The sequence below is a fragment of the Orycteropus afer genome, unplaced genomic scaffold (assembly GCF_000298275.1).
Source record: "Orycteropus afer afer isolate SDZICR_OR568_19922 unplaced genomic scaffold, OryAfe1.0 scaffold00420, whole genome shotgun sequence".
Taxonomy (NCBI): domain Eukaryota; kingdom Metazoa; phylum Chordata; class Mammalia; order Tubulidentata; family Orycteropodidae; genus Orycteropus; species Orycteropus afer.
This window is the reverse complement of record NW_006922007.1, coordinates 416584-431593: the sequence shown is the minus strand read 5'-3', so window position 1 is coordinate 431593 and position 15010 is coordinate 416584. Positions and strand designations below refer to the sequence as shown.

The 15010-nt window shown below is 40.9% G+C and overlaps 2 protein-coding genes across 2 annotated transcripts in view; both read right to left on the bottom strand.

Moving 5' to 3' along the window:
• Positions 1–11210, bottom strand: part of OSBP2 (oxysterol binding protein 2) — a 343782-nt gene extending 332572 nt beyond the window's left edge. The window contains 1 exon segment of the mRNA XM_042782709.1: positions 11168–11210. Coding sequence (XP_042638643.1) covers positions 11168–11210 — 43 coding nt within the window.
• Positions 11211–13293: 2083 nt separating this feature from the next.
• The window catches only part of CUNH5orf52 (chromosome unknown C5orf52 homolog), a 16402-nt gene continuing 14685 nt past the window's right edge, over positions 13294–15010 (bottom strand). Inside the window, exon 3 of the mRNA XM_007953961.1 lies at positions 13294–13482. Coding sequence (XP_007952152.1) covers positions 13294–13482 — 189 coding nt within the window. The remainder of the gene's footprint in view (positions 13483–15010) is intronic.

The window sequence follows — 15010 nt, the reverse complement described above, 5'->3', positions numbered from 1 at the left end:
AAGGCCCTCAACAAGATGGATTGACACAGTGGCTACAACGATGGGCTCAGGTACAGCAAGGATTGTGTGGAGCTGTCACAGGACTGGGCATTGTTTCAGTCTGCTGTACATAGGGTCACTATGAGTCAGAAACAACATGACAGCACCTAAAACATCTGTTGTGGTGTCACTCAATTCATTTCTTAATCATGTTATTTGTATTCCTCTCCCTCTTTTCCTTTGTTAAATTTGCCAGTGGTTTGTCAACTGTAATAATCTTTTCAAATAACCAACTTCTAGTCTTGTTGATTTTTTCTATTGTCTTTCTATTTTCTGTTCCATTTACTTTTGCTTGAATCTTTATTACTTCTTTTCTTCTGGTGACTGTAAGTTTTTTTAAACTGCTCTTTTTCTAATTGTTGGAGATGTAGGGTTAAGGTGTTGATTTTGGATCTTTTTTCTTTTTTGATGTGTGCATTTATTGCTATAAATTGGCCTCTGATCACTGCTTTTGTTGTGTCCCCAAAATTCTGGTATGTTGTGTTTTCATTCTCGTCTGATTCAAAGAATTTTCTAATTTCATTTTTTATTTACTCTCTTACTCAGTCATTATCAAGAAGAGTGTTATTCAGTTTCCATGTGTTTGCTCTTTTTGTTCATTTTCCTATCATTGATTTCTAATTTTACAGCATTATGGTCTGAGAAGATGTTTTGCAGTATTTCAATGTTTTTATATTTATTGAAGCTTGCTTTGTGGCCTAACATATGGTCTACCCAGGAGAATGTTGCATGTGCCTGGAAAAGAATGTATATTGTGCTGTTGTTGAGTGAAGTGCTCTGTAGATGTCTATAAGGTCAAGTTGGTGGATTATATTGTTTAGTTCTTCTGTATCTTTGTTGAGTTTCTTTACATTTCTATCTGTGACTGAAAGTGGTATATTAAAGTATCCTACTATGACTGTGGAGTCACCTATTTGTCTTTTCAGTTCTGTTAAGAGTCTGGTTTATGTATTTTGGGGCTCTTTCATAGGGTCCATAGATATTTATTATGGTTATATCTTCTTGTTCAATTGATCCTGTAATCATTATATAATGTCCCTCCTTGTCTCTTATGGTTACTTTTGTCTTAAAGTCAATTTGATTACTACCACTCTTGCTGTTTTTTGGTTGCCATTTGCTTGAGATATCTTTTTCCAACCTTCAATTTTCAGTCTATTTTTCTCTGTCTCTAAGGTGTGTCTCTTACAGATGGCATATTGATGGGTTTTGTTTTCTTATCCAGTCTGCAACTCTCCATCTCTTGAGTGGTGCATTTAATCCATTGACATTCAGTGTAATTATCAACAAGTATGAATTTGTTGCTGTCATTTTGTTATGTGGTTTTTCATTGTGTTCCTGATTTCTTTGTTCTATGTAATTTTCTGTGCTGAGCTCATTTTGTTTATAAATTGTGTTATCACTTCCTTTGTTGCTCTTGTTTTAGTATTTGCTAAATATTAGTGCTGGTCCTCTTTTTTATTTTGATGTGAAGGTTTATCTTTTTCCTTTGAGGTTACCCTGTAATTTATGATTTTCTTTCCAAGTTTAGAACAGTCCATTCTATCTTGCAGTTGTCTTGACTTCCCTACCATTTAGAAATTCTTTAACTACACAATTTTTTCCCTCTTTTTGGTTTGTAGTTGTCCTCATTTGTCAATTGATGTCTCTGGTTCCCTGTTTCCAATCTTGTAGCATTATTTACTTTGGATACTTCCATAGCTGGGTTGGTTTCTGGGTTATGTCATCATGTGTGTTGATGGTCAGTTGTTGTTTGCTGTTACTGATTCTCTGTCCAAAGGATTCCCTTTAGCATCTCTTGTAAGGTTGGTCTGATTTTAACAAATTCCCTCAATTTCTGCTTATCTGGATATGTCCTAATTTCACCATCATATTTGAGGGACAATATAATTCTTGGTTGAAATTTGCTGGGTATATAATTCTTGGTTGACATTTTTTTTTTCTTTCAGGGTTTTATGGTTTTATACCATCCCATTGTCTTTTTGCCTGCATAGTTCCTGCCAAGAAATCCAAGTTTATTCTTATTGGTTGCCCTTTATAGGTAACTTTTTGTTTTATCCATGCTGCTTTCAGTATTCTTTCTTTGTCTTTGGTTTTGGTGACCTGCATAATGATATGTCTTGGTTATTTTCATCTTACCAGGGAAATTCTCTTCCAACAAATCTTTGACAATTTTCTCAGTGGTGTTATTTGTCTCTTCCTGTTCTGGAATTCCAATTACACATAGGTTATGCCTTTTGATGGTATTCCACATGAACCTTAGATTTCTTTATTTTGCTTTGATCTTTTTTCTGATTGATCTCTTTCCAAAGGAATATTGAGGTATTTGTCTTCAACCTCACTAATTCTGTCTTCCATTGATTCTACTCCTTTGTCCATTCAATGTGTTAGCTATTTCTGAAAATTTAATATTAATCTTCTGGATTTCTATCTGTAGATTTTGTATCATTTCTAATATTTTATTTTGTGATTTTGTTCTTGTTTTTCAAAATTGTTCTAGGGTTTCCTCTGTGTTTTCCTCAATTTTGTCAATGTTTTCCTTTATCTGTCTCTCCATCCATTGAAGATACCTACATATAATTCTTCTGAATTCCTTATCAGAGAGTTCCAGTGCTGTTTCTTCCTCAGGTATGTCCTGGGTCTGTATCCTGGTCCCTTGTTTCTTTTGCTTTGCCTTGCTTCTTTGTGTAGACTGTGATATGCTGTTGTCTCTGAGACATTGTGACATTTTTGTGTTTATATTTAATTGGTGATTGTATTTTGGAGTGATTTGCCCAAGATTTTCATTTTCTTAGTTTTGTTTGGATGTTACCTAAGGAAGCAGGGTACTGTGCTCTTCTATTTGCTCATTGTCAGCACTTATACACTCACCACTTGTCTCCTTTCCCATTGTCAGCCTCCCATATGCCCTGCTGTTCTTGGCAAGCAAAGCCTATTCATAGGTCCCTGGAATCCAAATGAGAATGTGTCACTTTAAATATCCAAAATGGCCACCACTTGTGACCAATCAAAATGACTGCACCTTCCAGACAGCCAAAAGTCTACAGCTCAGGTTATCTCCCTCTTTGCTGTTTCCCTTCCTAGTTATTGGCTACCAGTGCAGTCATCCCTGCAGCTCTTGGCAACCACAGCTGATCTGTAGGTCAATTCCCAGGTCCCAAGACCACTTAGAAATATTCAGGTTGTCAGTGCCATTGGAGTAGCTGACAATCTGCAGCTCTGTCCATCTCCATACCCACTGTTTTCATTCAGGTTCTTCCAGTAGTTGGTGCCTAATCCACTTCTGTATACTTCCTTTCAAAGCTCAGGACTCCAGGATTATCTTCTGTATTTCTTTCAATTGGTTTCTCTTTTCTTTGTTAAAGAGGGTCTGTATAGCCTGTCTGCCTATTCCACAATCTTACCGGAAGTCACCCCCTTTATTATTTCTTCCCTCTCAAAACTAAGCACCCTCTCCTGAATGTCATCACTTCTTGTTCCATACTTAAATAAAAAAACTTCAGGTTTTAATGAGAAGACTAAGTATACACAATCAAAGCTGAGTCACTTATAATGTCACTCACTAGGCTGACATCCCAATCCCCACCACCACCAATTCCAAGGGGCCCCCAGACCACTGATCCACTGTATGGGGAAAGCAAAGACCTTAGGTCATTGCCAGAGATCCTGGAGAAAAGGACCCATCATGACTGGAGGCTGGACTACAGTAGAACTAGCCTAGGGATGCTGCATTAGGTCAGATATGGGAGACAGAAAGTTCTTTGGGATTGTCTGGAGAAAACAGGAGCTGGGGCTGCTCTGCAGACCCCCCTGAAATTGCAGAATCATTGTTAAGTTGATGTGTACCAAGGAGAAAAAGAGTGTTGTTGAAATAAAAATAAATGCATCAAATATAAGAAATACACCAAAATGCTAACAGTGATTGTATCCTGGTTGATCTAAAAGAAGAGCTTTTTGTAATGTGGTAATACTGCTTGTATGAAATTTGAATATACATTCAAAATGGATTAATCAGTTGTGCTTAGCCAAAAAACAGACAAGGACCCAGAAAAGTAGCAAGCTCCAAGTTTTCAAAGTGATGGTCTGTTGTCTCTAAGACATTGTGATTTTGTTGTATTTGTATTTAATTGGTAATTGTATGTTGGAGTGATTTGCCCAAGATTTTGTTGTTGTTGTTGTTGGATGTATCCAAGTAAGCAGGGTACTGTATTCCTCTATTCACAAGTTGTGTTCCTCTATTCACAAGTTGGCAGCATTTATGCACTAACCATCTGTCTCCTGGTGGGTGTGATAGAGAATGAGAGTTGCTGCACAGGTCTCTGTTAACTTTCTAGTCCTCAATGTCTGCAATGTCCTTGTGGTCCCCAGCAAGTGGAGCCCATTCTTCTTGTTGTTGTTGTTAGGTGCCATCGAGTCATCTGCGACTCACAGTGACCCTATGCACAGCAGAAAGAAACACTGTCCAGTCCTGTGCCAGCTTGCAACTCAGGAAGTTCTCTGTCAATATACTAATGTAACTATTTTTTAATTATCTTCATTAAGATTTTACTTCCATATGATATTAATTATATTGTTCAATAATTTCCACATTCTATGGGATCACCTTTCTTTGGAATGGGTATAAATATGGATCTCTTCCAGTAAGTTGACCAGGTAGCTGTCTTCTGAATCTCTTGGCATAGCCAAGTGAGTGCCTCCAGTGGGGCATCCATTTGTTGAAACAGCTCAGTGGGTACTCTCAATTCCTGGAGCCTTGTTCTTCGCCAATTCTTTCAGAGCAGCTTTGACTTCTTCCTTCAATACCATTGGTTCTTGATTATATGCTACCTCCTGAAATGGATGAAGATCGATCAGTTCTTTTTGGTACAGTAACTCTGTGTATTCCTTCCATCTTCTTTTGATGCTTCCTGCAGCATTCAACATCTTGCCCATAGAATCCTTCAATATTGCAACTCAGAGGCTCAATTTTTGTCCTCAGTTGTTTTAGCTTAAGAAATGCTAAGTGTGTTCTTCCCGTTTGGTTTTCTAACTCCAGGTCTTTGCACATTTCATTCCAGTAATTGGCTCTATCTGGTTGAGCTTCTCTTTGAAATCTTCTGTTCAGCTCTGTTATCTTGTCATTTCTTCCACTTGCTTTAGCTACTCTTTATTCAAGGGCAAGTTTCAGAGTCTCTTCTGACATCCATTTTTGTCTTTTCTTTCTTTCCTGTCTTTTTAACGACCTTTTTGTTTTCTTCATGGATGATGTTCTTGATGTCATCTCACAATTCTTCTGGTTTTGGGTCACTGGTGTTCAATGTATCAAATCTATTCTTTAGATGGTCTCTAGATTCAGGAGGGATATATTCAAGGACATATTTTGGCTCTCATGGACTTGTTTTAATTGTCTTCAAGCTGAACTTGCATATGAGCAGTTGATGGTCTGTTCCACAATCAGCTCCTGGCCTTGTTTTGGTTGAAGATATTTAGCTTTTTCATTGCCTCTTGCCACAGATGTTGTTGTTGTTGTTGTTGTTGTGCTGTCGAGTCGGCCCCGACTCATAGCGACCCCTCCTTGGGTTTCCTAGGCAGTTATCACTACGGAAGTAGGATTGCCCAACCTTCCTTCCGAGGAGTGGCTGGTGGGTTTGAACTGCCAGCCTTCTGGTTAGCAGTCAAGTGCCTTAGGCACTACGCTACCAGAGATCCTCCACTGGCAAAGTCCATGTGTATAGCTGCTGTTTGTGTTGTTGAAAGAAGCTATCTGCAATGAGTAAGTTGTTGGTCTTGCAAAATTCTATCATGCGATCTCCAGCATTATTTCTGTCACCAAGGCCAAATTTTCCAACTATTGGTGATTCTTCTTTGTTTCCAACTTTTGCATTCCAGTCACCAGTGATAATTAACACATCTTGATTGCAAGTTTGGTCAATTTCAGACTGCAGAAGTTGATAAAAATCTTTAATTTCCTCATCTTTGGCTTTGGTAGTTGGTGCGTAAATTTGAATAATAGTAGTATTAACTGGTCTTCCTTGTACGTGTGTGGATATTATCCTATCACTGACAGCATTGTACTTCAGGACAGATCTTGAAACATCCTTTGTAATGATGAATGCCACACCATTCCTCTTCAAATAGTCATTCCCGGCATAGTAGATCATATGGTTGTCTGATTCAAAATGGCCAAAACCAGTCCATTTCAGCTCACTAATGCCTAGGATATCAATCTTTATGTGTTCCATTTAATTTTTGACAACTTCCGGTTTTCCTAAATTTATACTTCCTACACTCCATGTTCCGATTATTAATGCACATTCACAGCTGTTTCTTCTCAATTTGAGTCATGCTACATCAGCAAATGGAGGTTCCGAAAGCTTTACTTTATCCATATCATTAAGGTTGGTTCTACTCTGATGAGGCAGCTCTTTCCTAGTCATATTTTGAGTGCCTTCCGACCTAAGGGGTTCATCTTCCTGCACTGTATCGGACAATGTTTCCAGGCTATTCATAAAGTTGCACAGTAATGTATCAGACAGTGTTTCTCTGCTTTCATAAGGTTTTCCCTGGCCAGTTCTGAGAAGTGGATGGCCTCTTCCTTCTTCCTAATACGTCTCAGTATGTAAGCTGCATTGAAATCTGTCCACCATGTGCAACCCTGCTGCTGTTTGAAACACCAGTGGCACAGCCTCAAGCCTCACAGCAATGCATAAGCCACCACAATATGACAAACTGACAGACAAGTTCGTCTCCCTTAGCTATTCGAAACCTCTCCCCCTCCCCTTACCTAGAACCTGTGGCTTGTCATCCCTGGTGTTCCCTCCCTTTCCTGCCTCTGGGGTGGGGCCTGTCTCTGGAGCCTATTCTTAGGTCTTTTGAATCTGAGACAATGCTGTCACTTTAAATATCCGAAATGGTCAAAGTGCTTGTAAACATTCAAAATGGCTGTATCCTCCAGACAGCCAAAAATCCACAGCTCAGCCCATCTCCCTCTTCACTGCTACCCCTTTTATTCATCAGCCACCAGTGCAGTTCTCCATGCAGCCCCTGGCTAGCAGGGCCAATTTTTAGATTAATTCTTAGGTCCTAACAACACTTGGCAATATCCAAGCTGTCTGTTCCATCAGGATCACTAATAGTCTGCAGCTCTAAATATGTCCTTTTCCAGTGTTTTCATGAAGGTTCTTCTACTAGTTGGAGTTTAGTCCACTTCTATATCCTTCCTTTCAAAGCTCAGGGCTCCAGGATTATTGTCTATATCTGTGTTAATTTGTTCCTCTTTTCTTTGTTGAAGCGGGTCTGTGTTGTTTTCTGCCTATTCCACCACCTTACCGGAACCTGCTTGATCTTTACTCTTTGGGATAACCTGTAACATAGGTCTTTAACTTTTATAAGGTCTTGGTTATTTTGTTTTCTGTTGCTTGTGAATTGATCATTGTGTTTGATAATCTATCACTGAAAAAATTAGGTCCCAAAACTTTGCTCCTATACTTTCTTTCAATAACTTTATGTTTTTTTATTTAACATCTAGGTCTTTAATCCACTTTGAATTTGTTTTTGTGTATGGAATGAGGCACGGATCTTGTTTAATTTTCCTGCCTGTGGAAATCCTGTTTTGCCAGCACCATTTGTTGAAGACTGTCCCTTCTCTCATTGAGTGAAATTTTGCCCTTTGTCAAATATCAATTGACTATAGATGTTTGGATTTATTTCTGAGTTTTCAATTTTAGTCCATTGGTCTATATGTCTATCATTTAAAATAGCATGAGGTGGGTCAAAATATTTGGCAATGACATATCTGACAAAATTTATAGAGAATTCCAACATCTCAATATCAAAAAGACAAACAATCCCATTAAAAAATAGGCAGAAGATATGAATAGACACGTCACCAAAGAAAATATTCAGAAGGCCAACAAACACATGAAGAAATGTTCACAATCATTAGCCATTGTTGTTGTTGTTGTTAGGTGCCATCGAGTCATCTCCAACTCATAGCGACCCGATGCACAGCACGACAAAACACTGCCTGGTCTTTTGCCAGCCTCACAATCCTTGCTATAGCTGAGCCCATCATTGCAGCCACAGTGTCTATCCATCTTGTTGAGGGCCGTCCCCTTCTTTGTTGACCCTCCACTTTACCAAACATGATATCTTTCTCCAGGGAATGGTTCCTTCTGACAACATGACCAAAGTAAATGAAATGAAGTCTGGTCATTCTCTCTTCCAAGAAGCATTCAAGCTGTACTTCTTCCAGGATAGATTTGTTAGCCCTTTTAGCAGACCACAGTACTCTTAGCATTCTTCTCCAACACCACAACTCAAAAGCATCAACTCTTTTTTGGTCTTCCTTATTTACTGTCTAGCTCTCACATGCATAAGAGGTGACTGAGGATACCATGGCTTGGGTTGGGTACACCTTAATATTCAAGGAGACATCTTTGCTCTTCATTACTTGAAAGAGGTCTTTTGCAGCAGATTTGCCCAATGCAATACATCATCTGATGTCTTGACTGCTGTTTCCACTGGTGTTGGTTGTAGAACCAAGTAATATGATATCCTTGACAACTTCAATCTTTTCTCCATCCACTGAGAAGCTGTTTATTGGACCAGTTGTGAGGATTTTTTTATTTCTTTATATTGAGGTGTAATCCATACTGCATACTGTATTCTTCAATCTTCATCAGTGTTTCAAGTCATTCTCACTTTCAGCAAGCAAAGTGGTGTCATCTGTGTATCACAAGTTGTTAATGAGTCTTCCTCCAATCCCAATGCCATCCATGTTCTTCTTCATATAATCCAGCTTCTCAGATTATTTGCTCAGCATACAAATTGAATAAGTATGGTGAAAGGATACAACCTTGATGCATGCCATTAGAGAGATGCAAACCAAAACAGCTGATACCATCTCACTCCAGCAGTAATAGCAAAGTTCAATAAGACAGAAAATAACAAATGCTGGTGATGATATGAGAACCTCTAGTGGTGCAGGACCTCAGGCATTTGACTGCTAACCAGAAGGCTGGTGGTTCAAATCCACTAGCCAGTCCTCAGAAGGAAGACTGAGCAATCTACTTCTGTAGAGATAGCACCTTGGAATCAACTCAATGGCAGTGAGTTTGTTTTGGTTTTGGTTTGATGAGGATGTGAAGAGACTGAGACTCTTATACATGGCTGGTGGGATGGTAAAATGATACAACCACTGTGGAAAATGGTATGCCGATTCCTTAAAAAGTTGGAAACAAATCCAGCAATCCCATTACTAGGTATATATCCTAAAGAAGTGAGAGCCAGGACATGAATAGATATATGTACACCCATGTTCATCACAGCACTATTCACAATAGCAAAGAGATGGAAACAACCTAGGTGCCCATCAATGCAAGAACGGATAACCCAACTATGGTACATGAATATTATGCAACATTAAAGAATAATGTACAATCCATGAAACACCTATAACATGGATGAACTTGAAGGATCTTATGCTAAATGAAATGAATCAATCACAGAAAGACAAACATTGTATTATTCCACTATTGTAAAATGTCAAGGAAAAGTTCACATGGAAGGAATCTTTCTTTATTGGTTACCAGGGAGGGGAGGGGACACAAAATGCAATGCACTGCTGTTGAGTCAGATCCAACTTGTAGCGACCCCTCCTTGGGTTTCCAAGGCAGTATCACTACAGAAGTAGATTGCCCAACCTTCCTTCCAAGGAGTGGCTGGTGGATTTGATTTGAACTGCCAGCCTTCTGGTTAGCAGTCAAATGCCTTATGGACTATGCCACCAAAGCTCCCACTGGCATAACATACTACACAAAAACACTGTTCTACATCCTACTTTGGTGAGTAGTGACTGAGGTCTTAAAAGCTTGCAAGCAGGCATCTAAGATGCAATCATTGGTCTCACCTCATCTGGAGCAAAGAAGAATGAAGGAAACCAAAGATGCATGGAAACAATTAGTCCAGAGGACCAATGGACCATGTAAATCTCAGCCTACATGACCCTGAGACCAGAAGAACGAGATGGTGCCCAGCTACCACTGTCAACCGCTTTGAAAGGGATCAGCATAGGAGATCCTAGATAGAGTGGGAGAAAAATGTGGAACAAAACTCACAATCATAAAAAAAAGACCAGGTTTACTGATCTTATAGATACTTGTGAAGCCCCCAAGATCATGGCCCCTCATCACTCTTTGGGCCTGGAATTGAACTCACTCCCATGGCTTCCAGCCAAACAGTAGACAGAGTATAAGGTGAACATTTACACCAGGTAGGTACGCTCCTTAGAAGCATCAACTATAGGAGATCAGAAGGGCAGTAATTATACAGGGAGATATCTCAGAGAGCAGTAATGCACAGGAAAGAAGGACACAGGGAAGAAGTAACCACAGGGAGGAAATGGGAAGAGAGCTGTTACATTACGGGGAATGCAATCAATGTCATGAAACAATATGTGAATGAATTGCCGTGTGGGGAATGAAATTGTTCTGTAACTTTCAATCAAATCACAATAAAAAATAAGATAAAATACAAAAAGATTCAATAGGAGAATCCTGATGAAAAGGGGAAAAACAACAAACAGAATTTCAATTTCAAATTCTCATGGGAACTAAACTTTCTGGAGCCACACAGGTTAGATAAATCCCCGAAACTACTTCAGTGAGGTCCCAGGAAAGATGAAAGATAAACACAGGTGCTAGTCAAATATCATGACCTAGAAGTCTCAAAGTCAGAGGTCTTACTTTGTATGGTCACAGTGGACCCTTTTCAGATTATGATAAATCTACAGAATAACCAACAGGCATCTATATATAAACTTTTCGAAGCCCATAAACTCCATCTTAAAGACCCGTGTTCTTAGGAAATTTCTGGAAAGATACAAATAAACTATTAACACAGTAGCCCCAGAGAAGGAAGGGCAGGCAGTTTCATTATAAACCTTTTACACTTTGAATTCCAGCTACCTGGAAGCCTTGGTGGTGCAATGGTTAAAGTGCTCAGCTAGTAACCGAAATGTTGACAATTCAAATTCACCAGCCACTCTGCTGAAGAAAGATGTGGCAGTTCTACTCTATCCTGTAGGGTCTCTGTGAGTAAAAACCAACCTGATGGCAATTGGTTTGGCTTTTGTTTTTTTGCATAAGCATACCTTGGGGCTCACTGAGATCCAGCACAGAGGACAGCAGCACCATGAAGCATTGCTATCTGGGAAGAATGAGGATGAGGCTGAGGAGTGGACTTTCCGAGGAGGCCTTCTTGAGGGGGGACTTGCAAAAGCCACCAAGAGGACTAAGGTCCTTACCTAGCAGCTGTGGTGACACAGAATACCACTCCACAGGAGGCAGGACACCTGGTTCTATTTCTCTGCCACTAACTTGTTGTGTGACCTTGGACAAGTCAGGTCACCTCTCTGGGCCCATTTCCTCATCTGTAAAATGAGGGAATTTGGTTAACTTAAAACACATCAACCAGGTACCAAGCTGATGCTGTGAATAATACAAAGATGGATACGATAGTCATTTGATCATAAAACACTGAACAACTACTCAGTTTACTGGGCATTGCAGTTACAGGGACGAATAAGTCTACAACCCTGCCATCAAGTCATTCGCAACCTGGTCAGGGAGACAGTCTGTAAGCAAACAAAGGCTTCAGTGCAGAAACAGGGTATACGCACACCAAGGAAGGAGGCACCTTTTCTGGGGAGGGCCAGTTTGAGGGAAGTTCTGGTGGTTCAGGCCCTAAGGCATTTGACTGCTAACCAGAAACTGGTGGTTCAAACACAGCAGGTACTCCACAGAAGGAAGATGGGGCAACATACTTCCCCAAAGACTTATTGCCTTGGGACCCCAATGGGGATCAACTCAGTGGCAGTGAGTTTGGTTTCCGGTATCACTGGAGAGGGGACAAACCTCCATCCCTGCCTTAGAGTGTAGAATCTAGTCAGAGGTTAGGATAAATCCCCAAACTGCTACCACACAGGGCAGAATGCAGCTGCCACAGGTAATCCACATTCAGAGGGGAGATGAAACTCTTATGGCTGAGGTGGGTGAAGGAGGGGGCAGAAGGAGGGAGGAGGTCAGGAAAGCTTTGTGGGAAATGGCACTGAGACAGGCCTTGAAGGACTGAGGTGCATGAGAGCCCTGAGGGGCTGGAGAGGCATTTTAAAGGCAGGGGCTGTGTCAGTAAAGGCATCAAGGGGGGACCATCAGCTATATCTGGGAATAGCAAGCAGGCCAAGGAATGGGATGACAAGGTTAGAAGTCAATGCAGCCATCATGGTGAGAGCTACTGAGGAAAGGGTGAGCCCTGGGCCCATCCTTACCTCAAAAAAAAAAAAAAAAAAAAAAGAAAGAAAGAAAAAGAAAGCCAAAATCACTGCCATCAAGTCAATTCTGACTCATAGTGACCCCCACTGGGTTTCTGAGCCTGTAAATCTTTATAGAAGTAGATTGCCCCATCTTCCTTCCACAGAGCACCTAGTGGGTTTGAACCACTGACCTTCTGGTTAGCAGCCAAATGTCTTATCCACTATGCCATCAGAGCATACTTTATATGGTGTCAATTCCTAGAGGGAGGTTCTCTTACTACCTATCCCATTCTTTCAAATAAGGAAACACGCTCATAGAGGTTACAAAGTCACATGACTGATGAGTGGCAGTAATAGGATTTGACCCAGGTCTGACTGACAGCAGGTCCCACCCGTCCTCCTAACTATGAGAACAGCAAGCAATAGTGTTACTAAGCCCTTCCCATCTAAACAAAAAAAAAAAACAAACAAACCAAACTCACTGCCATTGAGTCAATTCTGACTCATAGTGACCCCCTTTCAGTTTCCAAAGTGGTAAATCTTTGCAGAAAGTAGACTGCCCAGTCTTCCTTCTGCAGAGTAGCTATGGGTTTGAACCATCAACCTTCTGGTTAGCAGTCAAATGCCTTAAGCACGCCACCAGAGCTCCTCTTCCTGTCTAACGCACTATCATATCAGTGCACCTGGTCTGGCATTTCACCTCATAGACGTGGAAATTGAAAGGCCACTGGAAGCAAGCCTGACTGGGCCACTTGCACTCCAGCAGGGCTTAGACTCTTAGAATCTCCTCCACTATTCAGAATAGCCGAGGTGGGTGGAACAAGGAATACCAGCACTACTGCAGGTTTTTCTGTGCCCCGCTATCTACTGCTCTGTTTATTGTTACTGCTACAACAGTGTAGGTTAACAAGTTTCCAGTTCTTCTAGTGTTGCTGCTATCCTGGGGCAGACGGCACTGGCTGGACTTAATGTCTCTTGTTAGGCTCAAGTTTGAACTGGACCTTGACGGGTCGGATGCTATCCAGGTACTGCTGGAGTTTCATGGACTCGCGTCTCCAGCGCTCCAGCTTTCTGATCTGGTCAGTCATGAATTTTTTTTTCAAGTGGTCATAGAAGCGGCTCATCTTTTTCTTGGTCTTGTCTAAAGCTCTTGTCTTGTATTTAAAAAACAAACCAAACAAACAAGACAGAGGAGGTTAGGATGACAAGCCATTCCACAGCAAATGAGCCATCTGTGCTGGCAATGTGTGTGTGTGTGTGTGGGGGGGGATATGCCAGCTAGACCCGATAGTCTATAAAAAACTTGACTCACAGAGAACCTGCTTCCCTATTTGTAGAATGTGGGCATTGACCGAGAGAAGCCCTATGATACCTTCTGAGAGTCTGCAGATTTGACAGCTCTACCTGAATACTGGCCAGAGAGAGGCAGAGGGGGCATGGGCTAAAAGGGTATATCTAGTTCCTTTCCCATGCCACCAAGTCCTATAACCCCATCCCTATCACTCACTTGGTGCTTCCCACATATTGCCTGTGACATCTCCTATGTCACATAGAACTCCACTTATTTCTTCTATTATATAACTTCTGTCCTGTCTCCAGCAAGGCTGTAAGCTCTAGGAAGGCACACCCTAAGCCTCTGTTGTTCATCTATTTATTCAAATGAGCTAGCTACCCTAGGAGATACTAAGAAAAGTCAGCCATAGGTCTTTACAGCAACTACAATGAAGCTAGGAAGGTGAGCCATGTGCCCAGATATTTCTAAGCGAGGCTGACAATGGCATGTCCCCAAGAAAAGCAGCACAAAGTTCAAAGATAGGAAACATCCAGAAAAGCTTTGCGGTAGGATGGCATATAATGTGGGACCAGATTTTGAAAGGTGGGGAATTTTCCTCAGAGGGATCAATCGATCAATTGTGGGAGAATAAAAAGGCAGTAATTGCACAGGGAGATAGCTCAAGAGTCAGGAATGCATAGGAAAGAAGGACACAGGGAAGAGGTAACTACAGGAGGAAGTGGGAACAAAGCTGTTACTTGTGTGGATTGCAGTCAATGTTATAAAATAAAATGTATATGAACTACTGTATGGAAAATGAATTTATTCTGTGAACTTTCACCCAAATCACAATAAAAATTAAACAAATAAACAAAACAGAACCCTTAACCAATGGATCACCAGGGTTCCTAACCTGGAAATTGTTGTTAGGTGCCATCAAGTCGGCTCTGACTCATAACGACCTTAAATACAACAGAACAAAACACTGCCCGGTCCTGTGCCAACCTCACAATCCTTGTTACACCTGAGCCCATCGTTGCAGCCACTGTGTCAATCCATCTTGTTGCTGGATGTCCCCTTCTTTGTTGACCCTCCACTTCACCAAGCATAAGATCCTTCTCCAGGGAATGGTCCCTTCTGACAACATGACCACGGTAAGTGAGACCAAGTCTGGCCATCCTCGCTTCCAAGAAGCATTCTGACTGCACTTCTTCCCAGACAGGTTTGTTACTTCTTTTGGCAGTTCATGGTACTTTCAGTATTCTTCACTAACACCACAATTCAAAGGCATCAACTCTTCTTCCTTATTCACAGTCCACCTTTCACATGCATATGAGGCAACTGAAAATACCATGGGTTGGGTCGGGTGCACCTTAGTCTTCAAAGAGACATCTTTGCTCTTCAACACT